Source organism: Pongo abelii, chromosome 1, assembly GCF_028885655.2.
Source record: "Pongo abelii isolate AG06213 chromosome 1, NHGRI_mPonAbe1-v2.0_pri, whole genome shotgun sequence".
Taxonomy (NCBI): domain Eukaryota; kingdom Metazoa; phylum Chordata; class Mammalia; order Primates; family Hominidae; genus Pongo; species Pongo abelii.
The window spans coordinates 52,757,015-52,781,370 of record NC_071985.2 but is presented as its reverse complement, the minus strand read 5'-3'; the positions used below and the strand labels follow the sequence as shown (position 1 = coordinate 52,781,370).

Genomic DNA, 24,356 nt, shown 5'->3' with positions numbered 1-24,356 from the left:
CATAATCTTTATCACTAGAATCTTTGTTCCTTTTCTGTTCTTTAGATAAAATGTAAGACACTACGAGATGACAATCTTTCCATTGGAGTTTCTCCTTTAGGTTCTGCATACTAACAAAACTACTGATGCCAGCCATTCCGAAAGTCTCGGCAAGAAACTCACTTAGGGAGGACTGTAGTTTCCGTATCCTGATGATTTCAGTCCCTGATCTGAATCAATTCATGACCTCAATTTCTAGCCCCTCACCCTTCAAAGACTCTTGCCCAGAAACCCTTAATGAAATGGGTTTGAGTTTTGAGAACTCTTCCCAAGTCCTTGCTTGGTGACCTTGCAATTAGTACGTTCTTTCTCTGTTGCAAACCCCACAGTCTCGGTGTATTGTTCTGTAGCTGCACAGCCGGCATAGAAACCTGACAGTCTTGTAAAAATTCATGGCAAGTGGCCAGGCATGGTGGCCCACACCTATAATCCCAGCACTGTGGGAGGCCAAGGCGGGCAGATCACATGAGGTCAGGAGTTCGAGACCAGCCTGGCTAACATGGTGAAACCCTGTCTCTACTAGAAATACAAAAATTTATCTAGGCATGATGGCACATGCCTGTAATCCCAGCTTCTCAGGAGGCTGAGGCTGGAGAATCACTTGAACCTGGGAGATGGAGGTTGCAGTGAGTTGAGGTCGTGCCACTGCACTGCAGCCAGGGAGACAGAGTGAGACTCTGGCTCAAAAAATAAATAAATAAATAAAAATCATGGCAAGTCACTCTCCTTGTGGTTATTTATCTACAGTTCGGTGCCCCCCATGCCACTGGGGCTGACCCAGAGATAAGCCCAGGCAGCTGCTTAGCTATGATGAACTAAGGGCCTTTGCTGGGGCCTTCTGTGTTGGCTGGGCAGTGCTGACTTTCAGCACATAACCTTGTCTGCAACAGAGAAACCATTTGTGGTCTCAGAAGAAGTCTCAGGTGAGTATTCTCAAAGCAGCTGGCACCCCATTTCCTTCTGGTTTTTGTTGTTGTTGTTGTTTGTTTGTTTTTGTTTTTTCATCTTAGAGGCCTTGTGACCTATTTTGAGGTCTTGTTGATCCTCCCTAAGTCATAGGTAGGGCCTTATTTGAGGAGACCTCCCCTCAGATGGAAGGAGACTAGAGGGCATTGCTTGGGAGAAATGCTCTTGGATTTTGGAATCTGAAACTTTATATTGAAAAGTCTTTTGTTTGTCTTTGTCTTGTTATAGGTATTTATGTTTGTGGAGGTGTTCTCTGAAGAAATTACTAGTGGAAGAAATTACTAACTCAGGGAAATCTTCTTGTTTGTCTGGTCAGTTATATTCACTTAGTCCTGAAGGAGTTGCTAGTGGAATCTCAGCAAGCCTAACTCAGGGTAACCGTCTCCTCTTCAATCCTTCCCAGAGTCCACCCACTGAACTCCTGACTGAAGGTCATCTCTCTCTAGCTTGAGTAGATCAAATATGATGAGGGCTAATGGAACCAAGTTTGAGCCTTGCCAGGTCAATACTTGGGTTCTGAGTACGGTGACTAGTATCTGTGTTTGGTTACATGTATATAATTCCAGCCAGAATGGGAAATGTTAATTCAGTTCCTCCCTGCAGTCCAGTGTGGGCTGGTGGCTTTGAGATTATTACTCTTTCTCTGCTGCAAATCCCACTGTCTCAGTGTATTGTTCTGTTGCTGTGCTGCAGGCATACAAATCTGACAGTCTTGTAAACTATTTGTGGCAAGCCAGGTCGAGGTCACTCTCCTTGAGGGCATTTACTCACAGCCTAGTGCCCCCTTGCCACTGGAGCAGACCCAGAGACAAGCACTAGCAGCTGCTTAGTAGTTCTGATGAACTAATGGCTGTCCTTTAGTTCTCCCCATGTAACCCACACTGTAATTTTGATGGGCTGCATCTTCCAAAATTGAAAAGCCTTTGTCTATCATTCCATGAAGCAAAAAAATATTATCTTATTTTTTAACATGGCTTGACCTCAATACCCATGGGGTTTGGGAGAACAGTGGCCACTGCATGATTCTCATACTTACAGTACCATCCTGTAGCTAGATTTGTTATGTATGAAGGAAGAGAAATGGGATGAAATCCCTTATGTATAATGTTTTATGTTGCTTTGGTAAAGTAGATCAATGTAGAAAAAAATGGAAAAATTATGAACTAGCAAGAAGTTAAAACCTGTTTGGATTGATTTACAAGAAAAAGAACTTATGGGAGAGCTGCAGCAGCACTACTGGCACCTAAGCCAGAGTCCCCACCACCAAAAAGTGACAAATCCAGAGCAACAGGAATTTTTTTTTTTTTTTGATAGAGTCTTGCTCTGTCACCCAGGCTGGAGTGCAGTGGCACGATCTTGCTCACTACAACCTCAACCGCCTGTGTTCAAGAGATTCTCCTGCCTCAGCTTCCCGAGCAGCTGGGACTACAAAAACGTGCCACCAAGCCCAGCTAATTTTTGTATTTTTAGTAAGGACGGGGTTTCACCATATTGGCGAGCCTGGTCTCGAACTCCTGACCTCAGGTGAACCACCCCCCTTGGCCTCCCAAAGTGCTGGGATTACAAGCGTGAGCCACCATGCCCGGCCTTTATCTCTACTTTTTGTACCCAACAGGTGACTCCTTTTAGCTAGGGTATCACTTATACCTAACAGGCGACTCAATTTAGCCAGGATTTCACTCTGGCTCTGAAAGGCAGTTTCCCCTATAACAACTACCTATAGGAGGTGATGCTGCCACAGCCCAGCCTATAGGATTTATGTGGGTTTATTCTCTGTTCTCCACTTCCCACTGTTTAATTAGAAAACTAATATGCCTATTTATTGAGAAGATCTAAAGTTTATGGAAGAAATAGGATAAAAAAAAAAGATCCAAAGCATATGGAGAATCTATTCTCCTCTGTATTTGCCACCCACAATCCTACCTGAGCAGATACCTAAAATTTGCTCAATATTTTGTTGAGTTCAGCGAAGCAAAGAATGGTTTTAGATAAAGCTAAGGAAAAGGCTGATCTTATTCACACTGACTCTCTCAGTAATCCAGTAAGGGCAGCTGCTCAGATTGCAGTTCCCACCTCTGACCTGGGATGGAATATAAACACTGGAGATAGATCTAACCTTGAACACTATCAAAACTGCATTTTGGCCGGCCTCAGTAAGGTCCAGGAGATCAAGCAGAAGCCTAATGAGTGTTCCTTTGGAATTTTTAGAACAAGTCTTTGAAGCTTTCAGACAATAAATGGATATTGACTCAGAAGCCTCAGAAAATTTAAAGTTAGCTAACATGATGTTTATCCAACAAAGTGCCCCAGATATGCAGGGAAAGTTACAAAATGTAGATGAGGCTTTGGACATGTTTATGTCTCAATTAGTGAAGATTGTTTTTAATGTATTTACTTATCACAATTTTAAAAAGTGAAAAATAAAAACACAAGGAATAATGAAGAGAAAAGCTGACTCGTTAGCTGTGGCTCTGACCCTAGTAGTCCCTGAACCACAACAAGGGCCCTCATCCGATGCTCCATCTGAGGTAGGACCACCTGGGCCCCCAAAAGCCAAAAAAAAGGGACATCCCATTGCAGGTTCCAAGCAGTGTGCTTACTGCAACAGGGAGGACACTGAAAGGAAAATTGCCCATGCCTTACAAAGCCTGATGTTAAACACAGTCAGTCTTCTGCCCACCAAATGCCTGGGATAGCTTGGGAGCTTGAGAGAGATACTGAAGAAAAAGACCAGAAATGGTGGCACCCAGGGGCTTTTCCTGACCCAGACAACACCCTCCATATTTCCCACATGGGGCTCGAGATTCTGATGATGGTGAGAAATCAGCTTCTGGACTTTCTAGTAGACATGGTGCCACCTATTTGGTGTTAAATATCTGGTTGTCTAAACTTTCCTCAGAAACTATGAAGGTGACTGAAATCTCAGGAAAAATACTGATGAGATCATTCCTCCCAATTTTGGATTCTCAGCTAGAGCAAGGTAATTTAAAGCAGAGTTTTTCTATACATGTGTGAACGTCCCATCCCTTTGTTGGGGCAAGTCCTCTTAACCAAACTAAATGCTAAGATTACTTTTTCTCTGAGATGATTGGACATCCAGGTGCCTTCAGACCAAGCATGTGCTCTGCAGGCCACATTATTACAACTGGAAGTCCTTGAAAGTGCCCTCATCCCTGAAAAGATACTCCAAAATGTTAGTCCGGGAGCATGGGAAATGGGAGGCCAGGGAAAACAAAAACTGCATCTCCAGTACAAGTCAAGTTTTGTGCGGGAGTAGCACTGCCAAATCTAAAACAGTATCCTTTGAGAGAAAAGGCACAGCAATGCATTTAGCCTCTGCTAATGGCCTTCCTGCAATACAGGAAGACTTCATCATTCCCCATGTAATGTCCTAGAGACATAGTCCCGGGTCAATTGAAGGGTGGCATGCCTGCCATACTGTGTGGTATCATGTATGTGTTTGATGATATCTGTCGTAAGATACTTGGGTACCAGAACCTTTTCTTCAGTGTTACATATCTACTCAGGAATATTGATTCGTACAGGATTTGAGGGCTACTAGCCAAATTTTCAAAGCCATTTATCTGGTGGTACCCGATGCTTATACATTATTCATGACTTTAGCCAGTGAGTTGTACTGGTGTTCAGTCTTGGATTTGAAAGATGCTTTCATCTGTATTCCTCTGAGTCCAGAGTCCCATGAAGTGTTTGCCTTTGAATACGAAGACACTGACACTAAAGCAAACCAACAGTATTGCTGGACAATGCTTCCTCAAGGCTTCAAAAACTCACTAATTGGTTGGGAGGAAATACATACTAAGGAGTTGGAGATTTTCAATTGAAAAATGGGACTTTGTTTATTTATGTTGATGACATATCCATAGCCCCCAAAACTAAGGCAAACTGACCAGAATACTATACTGACTTTACATTTCTTGTCTGAATTGGGATCCAAGGTATCCAAGAAAAAGGCACAAATCTTGAAACCCTCAGTTATATATCTTGGATTTGAACTTCCTCAAGAGCAGAGCAATCTGCTTTTGGACTGCAGAGAAGCTCTTGTCAGAGTGGCGAGACTCAGGACATGGCAGCAGCTGTGAGGGGTTTTTAGGTATGGCTGGATGTTGCCTTATTTGATTTTCTTATTTTGGGCTTATAGAAAAATCTCTCTATAAAGCCCTAAGACCAGACAGTTGACTTCTGGAATGGACCAAGGAATGTCAAAAGGCCTTTCTAACCATTAAATAAAAATTGTTAATGGCTCTGGCTACTGGTACCCCCTGAACTAAGAAAGCCATTTAATTTGTTCATATATGTGAGAGAAGGGGTGAGTTTAGGAGTACTAACCCAAGACTTGGGGAATATCATGTGACCTGTAGCCTACTTTTCAAAACAGCTGGACATTGTCCAAAACTGGGTTGGACTTCTTGTCTCTGAGCCATTGGCACCACTTGTGATCTTCTCCAGGAGGCAGAAGAGTTCACTTTGGGTTAACCTAGCACAGTACACACCCCACACTGTGTATGCTCTTTGTCAGAGCAGAAGTGGAGCTACTGACTTAATTCTAGTAGACTGAATAGATATCAGGCCATCTTCCTGGATAATCCCAGTGTTACTCTGTGAGCTGTTTCTACTCTAAATCCTGCTAACTAAATCTATACATGATTGCATATAAATTATTGAGCAAGTTTATTCTATTCAACCAGACTTGACCAAAATTCCCTTTAAAAACCTGGACTTAGAAATATTCACTGAGGAAAGCAGCTTTATGAACCACAGACAACAAAAGGCTGAGTATGCTATGGTAACCCTGTGACAGATCCTAGATGCAGAGACACTCACTCTGGGTTTATTGGCACAAAAGGCAGAACTTAGAGTTCTAAACAGGGCATCCCAACTATGTAAAGACTCCTGAGTCACCATTTACTCTTATTCCAGGTATGCTTTTATTGTTATGCATGCTTATGGGGCTACTTGGAAAGAAAGGGGATTCTTAACCTTTGGTGATTAAAAAAAATGATTAAGCATGCTAAAGAATCTTAGCCTGACTAAAGACAGTCTTGGTACCCAAGAAAGTAGCTATACTACACCACCCTGGAAATCAGTGTATGGACAATTTGGTAGCAAGAAAAAAAAATCACTAGGCAGAGCAGGCCACTAAAGGGATGACCAGAGAAAAAATACCCAAAGCCTTGCTAATGCCATTAATCCCTGAAATAAACTTCAGCCTAAAATCTGTACCTATTTGGAAGAAGATCTAAAAGCACTTGATTGAGGCTTTGACTCCAATCAAAGAACCCAAAATGAGTAGACATATAACACAGAAGAAAAGGTTCTGGTACCCAAGTATCTTACGACAGATATCATCAAACACATACATGATACCACACAGTACGGCAGGCATGCCACCCTTCAATTGATCCAAGACTACGTATTTAGGACACACTTAAAGAAGGCTATCCAAAAAATAATTCTAAAATACCTACTTTGTGCCCAGAACAATCTTAAGACTGGTCCTCCACCCCAAGTTCCAGGGATTCAAGCAAGAGGTGCAGGGCAAATAGAGGACTGGCAAATTGATTTTAACGTGATGCCAAGGGTAGCAGGAAATTTTAAATACTTGCTGATATTTGTAGATACATTTTCAAGATAAATGAAAGCATTCCCCTGCAAGACCAAGAGAATGCCTGAGGTTATGAAAGACTTGTTAGAGAAGATTACCCTCAGGTTTAGATGGCCTGTCTTCATCCAGTGTGACCATAGTGCAATTTTGTAGCCTAGGACACCATATATTCCAGGCCCTCAGCATAATCTGGAATCTTCATACAGCCTGCAGACTGAAGTCTACTGAAAAAACTGAAAAGTTAAATCATACTATAAAAAACAAAACAAACTTTCGCTAAGATTTGCCAAGAAACTAACAACCTGGAATAAAATTCTGTCCATCTCCCTGCTCAGAGTAAGGGTGGTCCCTAAAAGTGGGCTTAAATAAGCCCTTTATAAATTTTATATGGGAGATCATTCTTCTGTTCTCTTCTCAGACTAAGGAATGCCAATAATATACACATAAAGAAATTAGATATTATCAAATATATACAATCTTTAGGTCACACTTTAATTACTATTCATGAGTTTGTGGTTCCAGCAGATTGAGGTATCCAACTGACATTCTCTTGCATTGCATCCAACCAAGAGACTGGATTTTGCTCAAGACCAGGAAAAGTCAACATCCTGAGGACCACTTGAAAACACAGTGAAAGAGGCCATACAATGCATGACTGGTGACTCATTCCTCTGTTCAGATGAAGGACTTAGACCCTGGATTCATCACAGCCATATAAAACCCACCCCGCCAGACTCTAGTGCTATCAAGAAATGTAGAGAGGCCAACCCTATCTGAATGGATAAGTACATCTTTGATGGGCCTCAAATATCTTTTGAAGAAAAATATCATATAAATAACTAACTTTAAGAAAATTAGACAAAACACATGTCCTCTTGACAACTACAATAGTTACTTTGAGCATAATAGGAATTTTTGTTATAATTATTTTACATAAAAAGGTGAGATACCTTCCTGTCTATTCCGTGCCTTACTGAATGCTTAACCCATAGATTTACCTGGTCATTATAATTGCCTTGGTCATTACAATTGCTACACTTATAGATTTTACTTAACAATTGCCTTGGTCATTACAATTGCTAGACTTACAGATTTTCCGGACATCCTATACCATGCTGACTTAGTCTCCTGCCTCCCATTATTTGGACATTCTAAAATTTAGAAATGGTCACTCTTGTTTTAAAACTTCTAATAAATTTCCTTTTACTGCAATGCCTAGACAGGGATAACAAAACTGTAGTTAAACTGTTTCAAGGTATTGCCACTGGAAGAAACCTACCAGAATGATGGATCTGTCAGTAACTCCCTCAGACGACTCAAAATAAGCATTTTCTGTTAGTCATACTTGTCACTGACTTTCTGGATGTCCCAAATACGACTACCTATCTGCACCAGCTTCTTTCCATGGCTAATTTCCAGTCCAACTGGTAGTACACCAAGAAATCACCACCCCACGTCTCAATCTCTCTCTGTCTATCATAAATGGAAAGTCATTCCATAACATAGGCCCTCCATGGCCCATGGCATAATGGGTAGACAAATGCAGCCAGGAGAAGGGAAATAAAATTAAAAGTTTCTCTTTGCTGTGCCAAAAATATTTACAGTGGGGAATATCACACAAATTTTGGGGAGCCTGTAGAAAAACATCCACAGTTCAGTTCCATTTGTCTATATTCCCCATGAAAAAATCCATCCATACATGCATCTTTGAGGGCTTCACTTGTGTGCCCCCTTGGCAAATGTTTATTTGTGACACAGGATCAGACCCTCCTCTGTTAGGACAAGCTCACTGGTGTCTCAATAACCTGTATATTGAGGGCTCTCACTTATTGGGACACTGTTAAGTCCATCCTAATGACAAAAGATTCTGCCCATTTTCCCACGGACTCCAAAAGCCACTGCCAGGCATATATCAATATATCCGGTGACAGTGCCTTCTTGGGCATCACAATTCCTAGCTATGAAGTATACACTAACTGGGCCATGATCAGAAACTTATTGGCAACCTTAGGAATAATTGCAAATGAGGCTGCTAAGAACACTAAGGCTGAGAAAACTCTTTAAATTTACTTACCCAGATAGTTCTTAACAATGGAGCTACACTTGATTTTCTCTTGGCTTTACCGAGAGGAGTCTGTACAGTGATCAATACCACCTGTTGTACTTATATCAATGCTTCCGGTAAAATAAAAACCAAGCTAAAGAAAATCTTTCAGCAGACTCGCTGGAGACCGTATGTCTATACCACAGACCCTAAGTCTGACTAGTTTTTTGAGCTTTTCCCCTCGATACTCCACGTTTTCCAGTCCATTTTCCAACGGCTCTTAAAGTTCAAGCTCACAATTCTGTTTATAGAGCTTACAATTTACATCATAGGCTGCTATTCAACTAAATATTACAATAAAACCATAGACTGAAGTACTAACATGTTCATGCAGCACCTTCAGCCGGGTGTAACAACTTGCAGGTTGTTACAATACGGTTTCCTTCCTCTAATCCCGACTCACTCTCTGACTGTGCCCCTTGTCAGCAAAAAGAAGCTAGAGTCGTCATTGCCTGTTTCCCACCATATTAGCTGTTACACCTCAAGATTAAGAAGGGATCAAGCCCGGGAGGAACCGAAACTGTCCCTAAGAAAATTATATAAAATTGATTAAGGGGGGAAAATTCATCTATGCTTTCAGGACAATCAGCAGTAATCATTAGGCCAGCTTTACCTTTGTCCTACTTCTTTGTAGCTGGTCACGGATTACTACCACCCTAGGATAATGTAGCCCTTGTCACAAGACCTTTTGGTCCTTTTCTTTTCTACAGATAAAATCTAAGACATTGTAAGACTATAATCTTTCTGCATGAGTTTCTCCTTTAGGTTCGGCATACCAAGAAAACCTATCAATATACTCGTCAACAAGGCAAAACCACATTTTCACAAAAAATTTTTAAAAATTAGCCAGGCATCATGACATAGGTCTGTAGTACCAGCTGCTCAGGAGATCTGAGGTGGGAGGACCACTTGAGCCTGGGAGGCAGAAGTTGCAGTGAGCTGAGGTCACGCTACTGAAATCCAGTTGGGCAACAGAGCAAGACCATGTCTTAAAAACAAAAAACAAACATACATACACACACATACACACACACACACACACACACACACACACACACACAAATCAGCTGGTCTAAAGAGCCCAGCAAAAAGCTGACTCATGAAATAATGCAGGTTCCACATCCCAGTGATTTCATCCCCCTTACCCTGACCAATTGACAACCCAAATTTTCTAGCCCCTCACCCTCCATGATCCCCTTAAAGTCCCTTGCCCAGAACCCCTTCACAGAATACATTTGGGGCTTGAGAATCCTCCCATTTCCTTGTTTGGTGCCCTTGCATTGATTAAAGTTTTTCTTTGCTGCAAACTCTACTGTCTCAGCGTATTGGTCTATTGCTAAACAGTGGGCATGTGAACCTGATAGTGTTATAACAAAATAGAATAGAAGCTATTTATAAAATCGATCCATGCATGTGAGTCTATTTCTGGACACCATTTTCTCTTCTATTCTTCTGTGTGTTTATCCTTTCACCAGTGTCAAGAGATCCTTTTACTCACTGTAGCTTTTTCTAAGTCTTAAAATTTGGTAATGTGAGCTTTTCAACTTCTCTTATCTTTTGAAGAATTGTTTAGCTATTTTAGCCCCTTTGCCTTTCTGTATGACTTTAGAATCAGCATGTCCATATCTGCAAAACATTGTGCTTGGTTATTCACTAGAACTGGGACACATTCATAGATGAATCTGGGGAGAACTGACATGTAACAGTATTAAATTTTTCAGTCCAGGCCGGCCGCGGTGGCTCACGCCTATAATCCCAGCACTTTGGGAGGCCGAGTCGAGTGGATCGCGAGGTCAGGAGATCGATCGAGACCATCCTGGCTAACGCGGTGAAACCCCGTCTCTACTAAAAATACAAAAAATTAGCCAGGGGTAGTGGCGGGCGCCTGTAGTCCCAGCTACTAGGGAGGCTGAGGCAGGAGAATGGCGTGAACCCGAGAGGCGGAGCTTGCAGTGAGCCGAGATTGCGCCACTGCACTCCACCCTGGGCGACAGAGCGAGACTCCGTCTCAAAAAAAAAAAAAAAAAAAAAAAATTCAGTCCATGAACATTATATATCCTTTGATTTAGTAAGATCATACATTCTTACACTAGTTTTTTTTTGTGATTTTCAGCATACAGATCCTGTATTTTATTAGATTTATCACTAAATATTTTGTTTTTCATGCTTCAACTACAAATTCAATTTGTTTAATAGATATAATTTATTAATGCTACCTAATCCTTCTTCAGTGAGCTATGACAGTTTGTGGCTTTAGTAAGTTTCTAGTTCATTCAAGTTATTGAATTTATTGACATGGCATTATTCAGAATATTTCTTTATTTTTATTTTAATATATGTAAAAACCAGAATGATGTCATTTCTGTCATTGCTGTTATAAGCAATTTGTGTCATCTTTTTTTTCTGATTCAGTCTGTCTATGGTTTCTCAATTATAGAGATCTAAAATAACAAGCTTTTGGTTTCCTTGTTTATATACATATTTACTTATTATTTCATCTCTGATCTTTATTGTATTATTTCTTCTGCTTACTTTGAGATTAATTTTTTCTACTTTTTCTAATATCTAATGGTAGAGGCTAAGGTTACTGAAGTGGAACACTGCCATTTTCTGTCCCAGGTATTTAGTGACACCAATTTATTTCATACTGCTCTAGTGTCATTCCACAACTTTTGATATGTTGTTTGGCTGGAGTAGGGTGTTTGGCTGGAGTAGGGTGAGTATACCATAAAAGATTTACTGTGTTTTTTGGAGGCAGGTGGGGAGAGGGAATTATTGCCAAAAGGTGGGTTATAAAAAATAAAATTTAAAAAAAATTATTTTTTTAACTCCACTCTGTATTTTAGCTAAGAGAAGCAGCTTTGGAACTTCTGAAGTCTGTACATCTGTGTGGCCCCCAAGGATTACTTGTTTTAAATTTTGTTTTAATAGTCTAAGTTTATTATGGGTCAACTTGATTCTTTTCAAGGCTTATTTTTAAGCTTTTAAAAGGCTGGTTTAGCGGCTGCCTGGGGCGGAGCGCGGCGAGAGCTGCGCGGCGCGCCCAGGCTCCAGCCGGCTCCGCGCGGGGTCCCCCAGTGCTCGCTGGCTCCCCGCTCGAGTCAGCCAGCCCACCCAGCGCTAGGGGCCAAGTAGCTAACCGCACCTGCGATCCGGTTGTCCGGGGCACGCCGTAGAGCATGGAAGGGACCCATGAGGCGCCAGCCTGCCAAGGTGGCGGTGCTGCTGCTCCGGCTGCTCTTGGAGTTGCATGTGCACGACGTGGCAGACTTTCCAATGGGAGGATTGTGGATTCTGATGACATAGGAAACTGCATCTTCCAGACATTGCCACAGAAAGCACACAGACTTTGGAAACCAGCAGACCTGAAGTCAAATGTCGACTTTCAGCTTACTCCTGTGTCACCTTTGTAAGTTAATTAACCTGTCTGAGACCTTAGTTCGCTCATTTGTAAACCACCTAACTCCCAGGGTTGTTATGATGTTAAGTGAGATTTCACATGAAAAGCACCTGGTGGATTACAGGCATTCCATATATGGCAATTACTGTTTTTGCCTTCTGAATGAGCTGGAATGAAAAGAGTCTCTACATCATTGGTCATTTAGGGAAATGCCAGTTAAAATCACGAAGAGCTACCAGTACAGCATCAGATGGCCAGTATCAAAAAACAGATAATAAGTGTTAGTGACGATGTAGAGAGACCGGAGCCCTCTTACATTGTTGACGGGAATGTAAAGTAGTACAGCTGCCTTGGAAAACAGTTTGACAGTCTCTCAACAAGTTACGTAAGGAGTTACCGTGTGACCTGGCAGTTCCACTCCAGGTCTTGGAGTGGTCTTGGAGTGGAATGTACCCATTCTGCTTTTCTTGGTATGTACCCAAGAAATTAAGACATTTGTCCAAGTGAAGATTTGTATGCAAATGGATGTAGCAGCCTTATACATAATAGCCAAAATGCAGTATCAACCCAGATGTCCATGACCTGGTGAATGGATAAACAAAATGTGGTGTCTTCATAGAATATTGTTCAACACTAGAAAGGAATGAATTGCTGATATATGCAGCAACATACAATCCAGACATAAGAGACTATAAGTTGTATGATTTTCTTTAATTGAACCATATAGCAAAGGCAAGACTATGGATAAAGATACAAAGCAGATCAGTATTGCTTGGGGGCTGGGGTAGGAGTTGGAATTTACTGCAGAACAACATGAGGGAACTCTCTGAAGTGAAGGAAGGGTTCTGAAGCTGGATTGGGGTGTTGGAGGTGTAGCTGTATACATTTCCTAAAACACATCAAACTATACCTTGAAAATGGGTGGTTTTAGAGTGTATAAACTAAACTGAGCTAGAACTTGGATCACCTGATCCAAGTATCATAAATTGTGATTTATATTGATAATTATGTTTAAAAGATACCATGATTTTCAGAATGCTTGTGTTCAGTGGGCATGAGTAGGAGCTCCTGAGTGCCCGTGTGTGTTGGGTCTTGCAGTGAATCCAGTCCTTTGCACTCATTGAGGACTCTTACGTGTCCCTTGTCTCTTGCCACAACAGCCTCTATCACCAGAATTGAAGCCTTCAGTAGAGAGATATTTTAAAAAGAAATCATGCCATCCAAATACAACACTGTGAATTTAGGCTTATGCTGTTACATTCTTTCTCCTATGAATATGTTTATTTTTACATGGTTGAAGTTAAATATATCTCAGGTGTTTTAAGTTAACTGTATGCAATAAACATTTTCCAGGATGTTAAAAAAATAAAAATATATTGATTCTTCCTATCCATGAGCATGGAATGTTCTTCCATTTGTTTGTGTCCTCTTTTATTTCATTGAGCAGTGGTTTGTAGTTCTCCTTGAAGAGGTGACTTGCAAGTTGGATTCCCAGGTATTTTATTCTCTTTGAAGCAGTTGTGAATGGGAGTTCACTCATGATTTGGCTCTCTGTTTGTCTGTTATTGTTGTATAAAAATACTTGTGATTTTTGCACATTGATTTTGTATCCTGAGACTTTGCTGAAGTTGCTTATCAGCTTAAGGAGATTTTGGGCTGAGATGATGGGGTTTTCTAGATATACAATCATGTCATCTGCAAACAGGGACAATTTGACTTCCTCTTTTCCTAATTGAATACCCTTGATTTCTTTCTCCTGCCTGATTGTCCTGGCCAGAACTTCCAACAACTATGTTGAATAGGAGTGGTGAGAGAGGGCATTCCTGTCTTGTGCCAGTTTTCAAAGGGAATGCTTCCAGTTTTTGCCCATTCAGTATGATATTGGCTGTGGGTTTGTCATGAATAGCTCTTACTATTTTTAGACACGTCCTATCAATACCTACTTTATTGAGAGTATTTAGCATGAAGGGTTGTTGAATTTTGTCAAAGGCCCTTTCTGCATCTATGAGATAATCATGTGGTTTTTGTCTTTGGTTCTGTTTATATGATGGATTACGTTTATTGATTTGCATATGTTGAACCAGCCTTGCATCCCAGGGATGAAGCCCACTTGATCATGGTGGATAATCTTTTTGATGTGCTGCTGGATTCCGTTTGCCAGTATTTTATTGAGGATTTTTGCATGGATGTTCATCAAGGATATTGGTCTAAAATTGTCTTTCTTTGTTGTGTCTCTGCCAAGCTTTGGTACCAGGATGATGCTGGCCTCATAAAATGAGTTAGGGAGGATTCCCTGTTTTTCTATTGATTGGAATAGTTTCAGAAGGAATGATACCAGCTCCTCCTTGTACCTCTGGTAGAATTCGGCTGTGAATCCGTCTGGTCCTGGACTTTTTTTGGTTGGTAAGCTATTAATTATTGCCTTAATTTCAGAGCCTGTTATTAGCCTATTAAGACATTCAATTTCTTCCTGGTTTAGTCTTCGGAGGGTGTATGTGTCGAGCAATTTATCCATTTCTTCTAGATTTTCTAGTTTATTTGCATAGAGGTGTTTATAGTATTCTCTGATGGTAGTTTGTATTTCTGTGGGATTGGTGGTGATATCCCCTTTATCATTTTTTATTGCATCTATTTGATTCTTCTCTCTTTTCATCTTTATTAGTCTTGCTAGTGGTCTATCAATTTTGTTGATCTTTTCAAAAAACCAGCTCCTGGATTCATTGATTTTTTGAAGGGTTTTTTGTGTCTCTACCTCCTTCAGTTCTGCTCTGATCTTAGTTATTTATTGCCTTCTCCTAGCTTTTGAATGTGTTTGCTATTGCTTCTCTAATTATTTTAATTGTGATGTTAGGGTGTCAATATTAGATCTTTCCTGCTTTCTCTTGTGGGCATTTAGTGCTATAAACTTCCCTCTACACTGCTTTAAATGTGTCCCAGAGATTATGCTACGTTGTGTCTTTGTTCTCGTTGGTTTCAAAGAATGTCTTTATTTCTGCCTTCATTTCGTTATGTACCCAGTAGTCACTCAGGAGCAGGTTGTTCAGTTTCCATGTAGTTGAGTGGTTTTGAGTGAGTTTCTTAATCCTGAGTTCTAGTTTGATTGCACTGTGGTCTGAGAGACAGTTTGTTATAACTTCTGTTCTTTTACATTTGCTGAGGAGTGCTTTACTTCCAACTATGTGGTCAATTTTGGAACAGGTGCAGTGTGGTGCTGAGAAGAATGTATATTCCGTTTATTTTGGCCATAATGCCCAAGGTAAATTATAGATTCAATGCCATCCCCATCAAGCTACCAATGACTTTCTTCACAGAATTGGAAAAAACTACTTTAAAGTTCACATGGAACCAAAAAAAAACCCGCATTGCCAGGTCAATCCTAAGACAAAAGAACAAAGTTGGAGGCATCACGCTACCTGACTTCAAACTATACTACAATGCTGCAGCAACCAAAACATCATGATACTGGTACCAAAACAGAGATACAGACCAGTGGAACAGAACAGAGCCCTCAGAAATAATACCACACATCTACAACTATCTGATCTTTGACAAACCTGACAAAAACAAGAAATGGGGAAAGGATTCCCTATTTAACAAATGGTGCTGGGAAAACTGGCTAGCCATATGTAGAAAGCGGAAACTGGATCCCTTCCTTACACCTTACACAAAAATTAATTCAAGATGGATTAAAGACTTAAATGTTAGACCTAAAAACCATAAAAACCCTAGAAGAAAACCTAAGCATTACCATTCAGGACATAGGCATGGGCAAGGACTTCATGTCTAAAACACCAAAAGCAATGGCAACAAAAGCCAAAATTGACAAATGGGATCTAATTAAACTAAAGAGCTTCTGCACTGCAAAAGAAACTACCATCAGAGTGAACAGGCAACCTACAGAATGGGAGAACATTTTTGCAATCTACTCAACTGACAAAGGGCTAATATCCAGAATCTACAAAGAACTCAAACAAATTTACAAGAGAAAAACCACCCCATCAAAAAATGGACAAAGGATATGAACAGACACTTCTCAAAAGAAGACATTTAGGCAGCCAACAGACACATGAAAAAATGCTCATCATCACTGGCCATCAGAGAAATGCAAATCAAAACCACAATGAGATATCATCTCACACCAGTTAGAATGGCGATCTTTAAAAAGCAGGAAATAACAGGTTCTGGAGGGGATGTGGAGAAATAGGAACACTTTTACACTGTTGGTGGGACTGTAAACTAGTTCAACCATTGTGGAAGACAGTGTGGTGATTCCTCAGGGATCTAGAACTAGAAATACCATTTGACCTAGCCATCCCATTACTGGGTATATACCCAAAGGTGTGAAGAAGGTATTATTGCCAAAATGTGGATTTTTTTTTTTAATTCCACTCTGTATTTTGGCTAAGAGAAGCAGCTTTGGAACTTCTCAAGTCTGTACATCTGTGAGACCCCAAGGATTACTTGTTTTAATTTTTTTTTAAGTCTAAGTTTGTTATGGGTCAACTTAGTTCTTTCAAGGCTTATTTTTAAGCTTTTAAAAAGCTGGCTTAGCCTTTTTTAGAACTGGGACACAGTTCTAGCCTCTGGGTAAACCCCTGAGATAGTTTGTTCAGAATATTAAGCTGCTTCTGATGTCTCTACTAAATGACCTAGATGTTCAAACGAGTCTTTCTACTCTGATTGCTTCCATTTAAATGTCTCCCTGTGTCGTGTGTGCTCTGGGAATCCTTTATCTTTTTGTTCTCTGGTAGTGTTCTTCATCTGATAGCTATCCTTGGTCCATTCTTGGGGAGTTTTACTCTACTCTCCAGAATGTCAATATTCAGCCAAATAATCTAGGGAGTTGCTGTGGAAATTTGTAGAGCCCTTTCACTCCAGAGTTTCTTCTTTTCTGACTCTTTTTCCTGCAGATTCTAGTGACCTCATCTTCTTTGGGAGCACTGAGTTTTGTTTTTTCTACTCAGCAAGTCTGCCATTTTCTGCTTGAATTCTCCTTCTCCATGCTGCTGTTTGGAAAATTTCTTCCAGCATAAAGTCACTTTGATGATGGAACTCATCTCATTGTCCCTTTTTCTCTGGAATTAGGTGCTTCCTGCTTTCCAATGTCTGAAAATGTTATTTTCATCTATTTGGTTCCATTTCCTTATTTGTGGCTGGAACTCTGTTTTACTTGATTATTCTTGCCTGACCTTTTACCTTTTTAAATTGTCTCTACTCTTTGTTTTCTATTTGATTTCTACTTATATTTGAATTTGTTTCAAAACTTATACTCATGCTGGATTTTGTTTGCTTTCTTTGTTATAATTTATTATAAATAATAATTTATTTTCAGTTTTACTCTTTTCTTTTATAGGTATATAATGATAAATTTCCCTCTAAGCACTATTTGAGTGTCATCTCACCAAGTTTTACTTAATATGTTTTAATTATCATTCAATTCAAAATATTTGATGTTTCCTCTTCCGATTTTCTCCTTATCCATGAGTTATTTATAAATGAAGCTGATTTCTGGGAAGCAACCTAGGAACTGACAGTAATTTCTAACATCAGTTTACAGAGACAGTATCATCCACTCTTTCAAGTTCAGTTCTACATAATTTGAGGAATCATCATTTTGGCCTTTCAAGATAAATAAATCTGTTACTGTCTCTCATCTTCTTTGAACTCCACATTTCCATTTACTTTGAAGCACACAGTAAGAATGGCATTTCAAATTCTTGGAGCCAAAGGCTATGACAATTATTTTGGCAGATTTTCTAAGATCATCACGGGATCTCAGACACTCCAATTGGTTAAATGAGTTTTGGAATGCCTAAAAGATCTAAAATAGGCAAGATTAGATGACGAGTTAGTGGGTGCAGCGCACCAGCATGGCACATGTATACATATGTAACTAACCTGCACATTGTGCACATGTACCCTAAAACCTAAAGTATAATAATAATAAAAAATAAAATAAAAAAATAAAAACAAAAACAAAAACAAACAAAAAGAAAGTCTTAAGAAATAATACTCATTGTCTATTGAGTTCTGACATGCTGTAGAATTCCAAATCCATTAGACCAACAGATTTCCAATAATTTCTTAGAAATAATTATAAGAGTCTTAAATAATGCCTTGTTTTAGAAAATGATGGAGAGTCTTGATATAATGTCTTTGGCAACTCATAACTTATTTTCCTTGACTTAAGTATTTGAATGCTTATGATTGTCCAAGTTTTCAGTTACAAATGACTCATTATTTTTTATATCTGCATATTATTTACATTCTTATAAAATGTTATTGAACATATGCTTGTCTTTTTCTTATTCTCTTCCTTTTTAGAAACATGTTCCAAATCAAGTATAGATATTGAGAATGGGTTTATTTCTGAATCTCAGTATATATATGACTTAAATAAACAAGCAAAATATCAATGCAAACTAGGATATATAACAGCAGATGGTGAAATATCAGGATGAATTACATGTCAGAAAAATGGATGGTCAGCTCAACCCACATGCGTTAGCAAGTAATTTATTATGTTTGTATTGATTATCCAGATGATACACAAAGTTTACTAACTTTAGTCTTTTTATGGGGGCTGATATAATTTCATTTGAAAACATAAGAAAAAAACTTTGAGGAACAAAGCAGACATCAATTTTTTTCCTTTTCACATTAATTACTCAAATATTAGTGTTCTTTTCCATTCAGGCTTTTCCCACTCTAAAGCATTCTGTGTTACAGAGATGAGTTAGGGAGCTTTATGTGTATTCTGGTTTAAACTTATTTCTTTTTAGCTGAGACCTTTATAACTGTTGTATATACCTGTTTTATGTGATTAGCCTTCTATATCAAACTCTTTCTCCTAGATATAAAAGTAATGTTTTTAATAAAGATATGGATGCATAGTGCATAATATCAAAATAATTTAAACTTTATAATTTGTAGATTTGGCACTGTAGGATATGTCCAATTCCGAATATCTTCCCTTTAGAAATTTTTTGCAAATATATAGGTAGTAGAGAGATGAAATATTTCTAGATGGTACTAATTTCTGCTCTATTGAAAGATTTCCCTACCATACTATCTAGATATTTATGAAGATTTTCTAGGAACAGTTGGCTCAGTTTGTGCTATTTTTTGCAAAGCCACTAGGTAATATATGTATATCTGTATATATATATAATATATATAAAGATATATATTATATATATAAAATATATATAAAGATATATTATATATTTTATATATATATAGAGAGAGAGAGAGAGAGAGAGGGAGAGAGAGAGAGAGAGAGAGAGTCTTGCTCTGTTATCATCCAGGCTGGAGTGCAGTGGCGTGATCTTGGCTCACTGCAACTTCCGCCTTCCGTGTTCAAGCAATTCTCCTGCCTCAACCTCCTGAATAGCTGGGATTACAGGCACCCGCCATCTCACATCTACCTAATTTTTGTATTTTTAGTAGAGAAGGGGTTTTGCCATGTTAGCCAGGCTGGTCTTGAACTCCTGACCTCCAGTGATCCACCCACCTCTCAGTAATATTTGTGAAGTAATGTTTAATATGCTCACATTAAGTGAAGTTAATATTTAGGATATTCATGCATACTGTTTTCATTTCTTTTTTTTAATGTCTATGCTTAATATGAGGTCTAGTTTACAAAAATGTTACTCATCATAAAAAACTCATAGTAAATTTTTATTAATTATTCTTTTAAGATTTTCTTATTATGAAAGAGAAAATGTCTTGAATAACAAAGGAATTCATCTTTTTAATCCTTTTTTTCCCTTTTTACATATGTCTCAACTACAAATTAGCCTGGACTCTTACTGTACAAAATTCTGTTATGATTTTCTTTAAAAAAGTAATATACACCTGTAGTGACCTGTTTTATTACTAGCATTGTCATAAATGCTTTAGTATAAATGAATTAAGAAAAATGTTCTTAAAATAGATTTTGGGGCTTATTCGGGGAAACTAGCCCCTGACAATTCAATGTAGGTTATTTTCTATTTCCCTAAGTGTCAGCTGGTCTGAGAAATAAAGGGAAAGAGTACAAAAGAGAGAAATTTTAAAGCTGGGTGTCTGTGGGAGACATCACATGTCAGCAGGTTCCATGATTCCCCCGAAGCTGCAAAACCAGCAAGTTTTTATTACTGATTTTCAAAAGGGGAGGGAGTGTACAAATAGGGTGTGGGTCACAGAGATCACATGCTTCACAAGGCAATAAAATACCACAAGGCAAATGGGGGCAGAGCACCAGGACAAAATGAAAATTGCTAATGAAGTTTCGGGCATGCATTGTCATTGATAACATCTTATTAGGAGTCAGGGTTTGAGAGCAGACAACCGGTCTGACTAAAATTTACTGGGCGGGATTTCCTCGTCCTAAGAGGCCTGGGAGTGCTACTGGAGACCAGGGCTTATTTCATCCCTTATCTGCAACAGTATAAGACAGACATTCCCAGAGCAGCCATTTCAGAGACCTCCCCCTAGGAATGCATTCTCTTTCTCAGGGCTGTTCCTTGCTGAGAAAAAGAATTCAGCGATATTTCTCCTATTTGCTTTTGTAAGAAGAGAAATATGGCTCTGTTCTGCCCAGCTCTCAGGCAGCCAGATCTAATGGTTATCTCCATTGTTCCTTATTGTAACTTAAAATAATAGATACCCCAAAACACAAGTTTAAAAAGATTGAGATATCAAGAATATGCTGAAACTTTTGTACTCAGTATGATCTATTGTGAGTTCTCAAAATCAGTATGCTACTCTAAACATATGAAAATACAGACAGCGGAATGGGGTCCAGACATACTGGTTTGTTTTCATACGATCCTTAAATAATTAAGTTGTGTATTAGAAAGCAAAGGACAATAGAATATTATAGTAACATGGACCCTGAGAGTTATTCATTTATGATTCATTTGCTTGTGGAAGAACTTCAAACAATTTTCCAGTGTTTAATTTTAAAATTTGTGTTCTCATTGTAAGAAGACTAAGTGTGATAGGAGACAGTATTATGACCATTTGTGGAAAAAAAACAACCTACCATGCTCAAACAGCAGGATTTTCAGAAGTAGAAGAGTGTGCCAGATGTTTATTTTCAACGTGATGTCAACACGCCTCCTATCTTCATTTTCTTCTGCATTGCAGAAGATAAGTCTGAAACTACAGTTTCTGAAGTCCGTTTCTCCATAACTTGCTTCTTCCTTAGATTCCCCCATGAGATGTACTTAAAGAAGACTTGGAAGAAGAGAAAGACAAGGCATTATCTGGCAGCAGCTGCTGGTAGCAGCTGAGATCACCAACAGTAGCTTTCCTTGCTTCTGGACGTTTTCCTGAGAAACATCCACTGCAGAGCCATGGATAATTAGTGAGGGCATCACTAAGATTCTTTAACTTCAGAATTTTCTGAAAATAGCCATTTCCGACCTTTGTCCCTCAATGTTTCCAATAGTTGCAGAAGCCTTTCGTTCCCTGTATTAAAACTCTCTTTACCCAAAAAATAAGAAATAAAAATGAATTAATGTTTTATGTTACTTTTGGAGTTGGTCCATTACTGTCACTAAATAAAGCTGTACATGTACATATCAGGGAATCAATTCCACAGATGATTGTGAAACCACTAACAGGAATCATTGAAGCATTTTGCAAAACTCTCTGAACTTTGATATTTACTAAGTGACCTTAAAGCCCTAGCTTTGTGGTAGTGCACTTAAATTCAGAATCACACTTTGTAACTAATAATGAAAGATTTCAAACCCCAAACAGTGCAACTGAGACTTTTGTATTAATATACTGCTGAGAATATGTAACATGTTGTTACTAATCAATGTCATTCTCTCCTTGTGGGTTTCCTGTGCTAATGGACAAGGTAAGTTGAAAGAGATCTAAACACTCAGCTTCCCTCTTAAATGTAACTTCGTGTAATATCTAGCTTCATATGTCTATAATTTTTTTATAAATCTAATAGGATATATTCACTATGCTAGTAGAAGTAGCATATTTTGTGAGAATATAACAGAAATTAATTTTATGAAAAAATATCTCATAATTTAAAGAAAAAAATAATATTTTCTTTGTTTTACAAATTCTACAGTGTAAAAAGCATTTAATATTCATTATGGAGATACATGAATATATTCATAAAACTTTAAGTAGGAAACATGTCATTAGATAGATTCTAACCTTAAAATGTTCAGAATTTTCTTATTCATAATACAAGGGAAACTTTGGGAGTGATTGATACTTTCGTAATCTTAAATATAGTGATTTTTTATTGATTCATATATCAAAACAGCAAATAAAATATTTTAAATTATGCCATTTCTTATATTTATATTATACCTTAAGAAAGCTGCTACATCTAATTAACATTAATATGAATTTAATATTTCAACAAGATTAGCAATATGTAAATCACAACATATATGTAATCAAAAAGCAGAATACATACTTAACTCACATTGGAATGATAGTAAATTTTAATTTGCATTTCTGAGTTCACTAGCAAATATTCAATAAATAAATACATAAATAATTTTCATAGCTTTATGTCATTGTTCTCTGATATGTTTTCTCCCCGATACTCATGTATTTTTTATATTAACTATCTCTTTGAATGCAGGCCTTGTGTATTAAAGAACTATATTGTAATATTAGCACTGGAACCACATGGGGCAAAAATCATGGACAATCAAGGGTGTGTCACCATTAATGAAGAAAACAAATTTTGTAATTATCCAAAACTTTATAATATTCCAACAAATGTAATGGAGGATAATATTGGAAACCCCATTATCAATTTTTGGCAGTATCTTTGCCCTCAGCCTCTCCTCTCAAAGCTATGCCACTTTATTTGATTCTAGGTAAACAGATTTAGGTTTTACAGTATTATCTATCACATGATTCACTAGTTTTAATTGCTGTGCAAAATCAACCTTGATTTGTGCCAAAATGAAAAAAAAGGAAATTCTCCTGTTATTTCCTTTGTTAACTAAACTGCTACAGGCACATTTTTAAAATAAGGATTACAGAGATTAAAGTAGAATGCAAAGCAGAAAAATAGAGAAAAACAGTACTATTTTGAAATGACTGAAATTAGATTAGAATAAGCTCTACTTTCTTAGTTACTTTCTCAAAAGCAGTATAAGAAAAGAATGATGACAAATTCTTTCTTATTTGATATTCCAGTTGAAAACTTGTCTCTTCCAATGAACTCTTTGTAAGAGTAAACTTGAGCAAAATGTCTTGTAAATTTGGGTCACACCTATATTTCTCAAAGGAGAAAGTAACTCATTTAGTGGAATAATGTCTTTGGTAGAGAGAAACATCTTTGTGAATTCAGTAGCATTGGCTCAACTGCATCCCTCCAAAATTCATTTGTAACAGTCCAAATTCCCAATACCTGAGAATGTGACTGCATTTGGAGAAGGAGAGCTTAAAGATGTAATTAAGTTAAAGGTCAATGATTCAGGTGGGCCCTACTCCAATATAACTGGTGTCAATAAGAAGAGAAAATAAGGACACACCATATAGAGAAAGAACACGTAAGGCACAGAGAGAATACAACCATTTACAAGGCAAAGGAAGAGGCCTCAGAAGAATGCAACCCTGTTGACAGCCATATCTCAAAGTATTAGCCTCCAGAACTGTAAGAAAATAAATTTCTATGAAATCTGTGGTACTTTCTTATGGTAGCACTAGAAGATAAATACAATGACATTTACACAATTTATTAAAAGAATATTATTAATTTAAAATAATTTTTTACTCTTTACTCATGGATATGTAGATACCCACCATACATATTTTAGAGGGTATTTATCAGAATTTGATAATTATATCTTGGCTCTATTGTCTTTGCTGAGTTTTGTCTAGTTGAATACTTGATGTTTATATATACCTGTATTCATATCTATTCAGAATCTGGCAAAGCAAACCTAAGAAATATTTTTCATATGATTAATGAAGGACATACTTTGTGAGTTGCCTATGCTAAGAAACTTTGTTTTTAATGGTAGTTGATGTTTCAGTTCTGAATAATAATTCTTTTGGAAGCCACGCTATTTGAAAGATAAACTTGACAGAAAATTAGTAATTGTAATCTATTATAATGTTCATTGAATTTGTATTAAGCATTATTTCTTCCATCAACTTGTAAGTTATTTACATTTATTTAAAAATAGGTTGTCAGGAAAATTATTTTAATTATGAATATCCTTTTAAAATTGTATAAATATTGC

General features: G+C 38.1%; 2 protein-coding genes across 3 annotated transcripts in view; both read left to right on the top strand.

The window, feature by feature from the left end:
• The window catches only part of LOC100453135 (complement factor H-related protein 3), a 34,934-nt gene extending 16,287 nt beyond the window's left edge, over positions 1 to 18,647 (top strand). Inside the window, 2 exon segments of the mRNA XM_003780291.3 lie at positions 963 to 966; positions 18,457 to 18,647. Of these exon segments, the coding sequence (XP_003780339.3) occupies positions 963 to 966; positions 18,457 to 18,647 (195 nt within the window).
• LOC100451648 (complement factor H-related protein 4) overlaps positions 1 to 24,356 on the top strand; it is a 76,367-nt gene that overhangs the window by 16,386 nt on the left and 35,625 nt on the right. Inside the window, exon 2 of one of the 2 annotated variants that reach the window (XM_002809670.3) lies at positions 21,928 to 21,985. In XM_002809670.3, coding sequence (XP_002809716.1) covers positions 21,928 to 21,985 — 58 coding nt within the window. Of the gene's footprint in view, positions 1 to 21,828; positions 21,986 to 24,356 lie in introns of those variants that run through there. The other variant, XM_009239759.2, reaches the window with a different exon arrangement.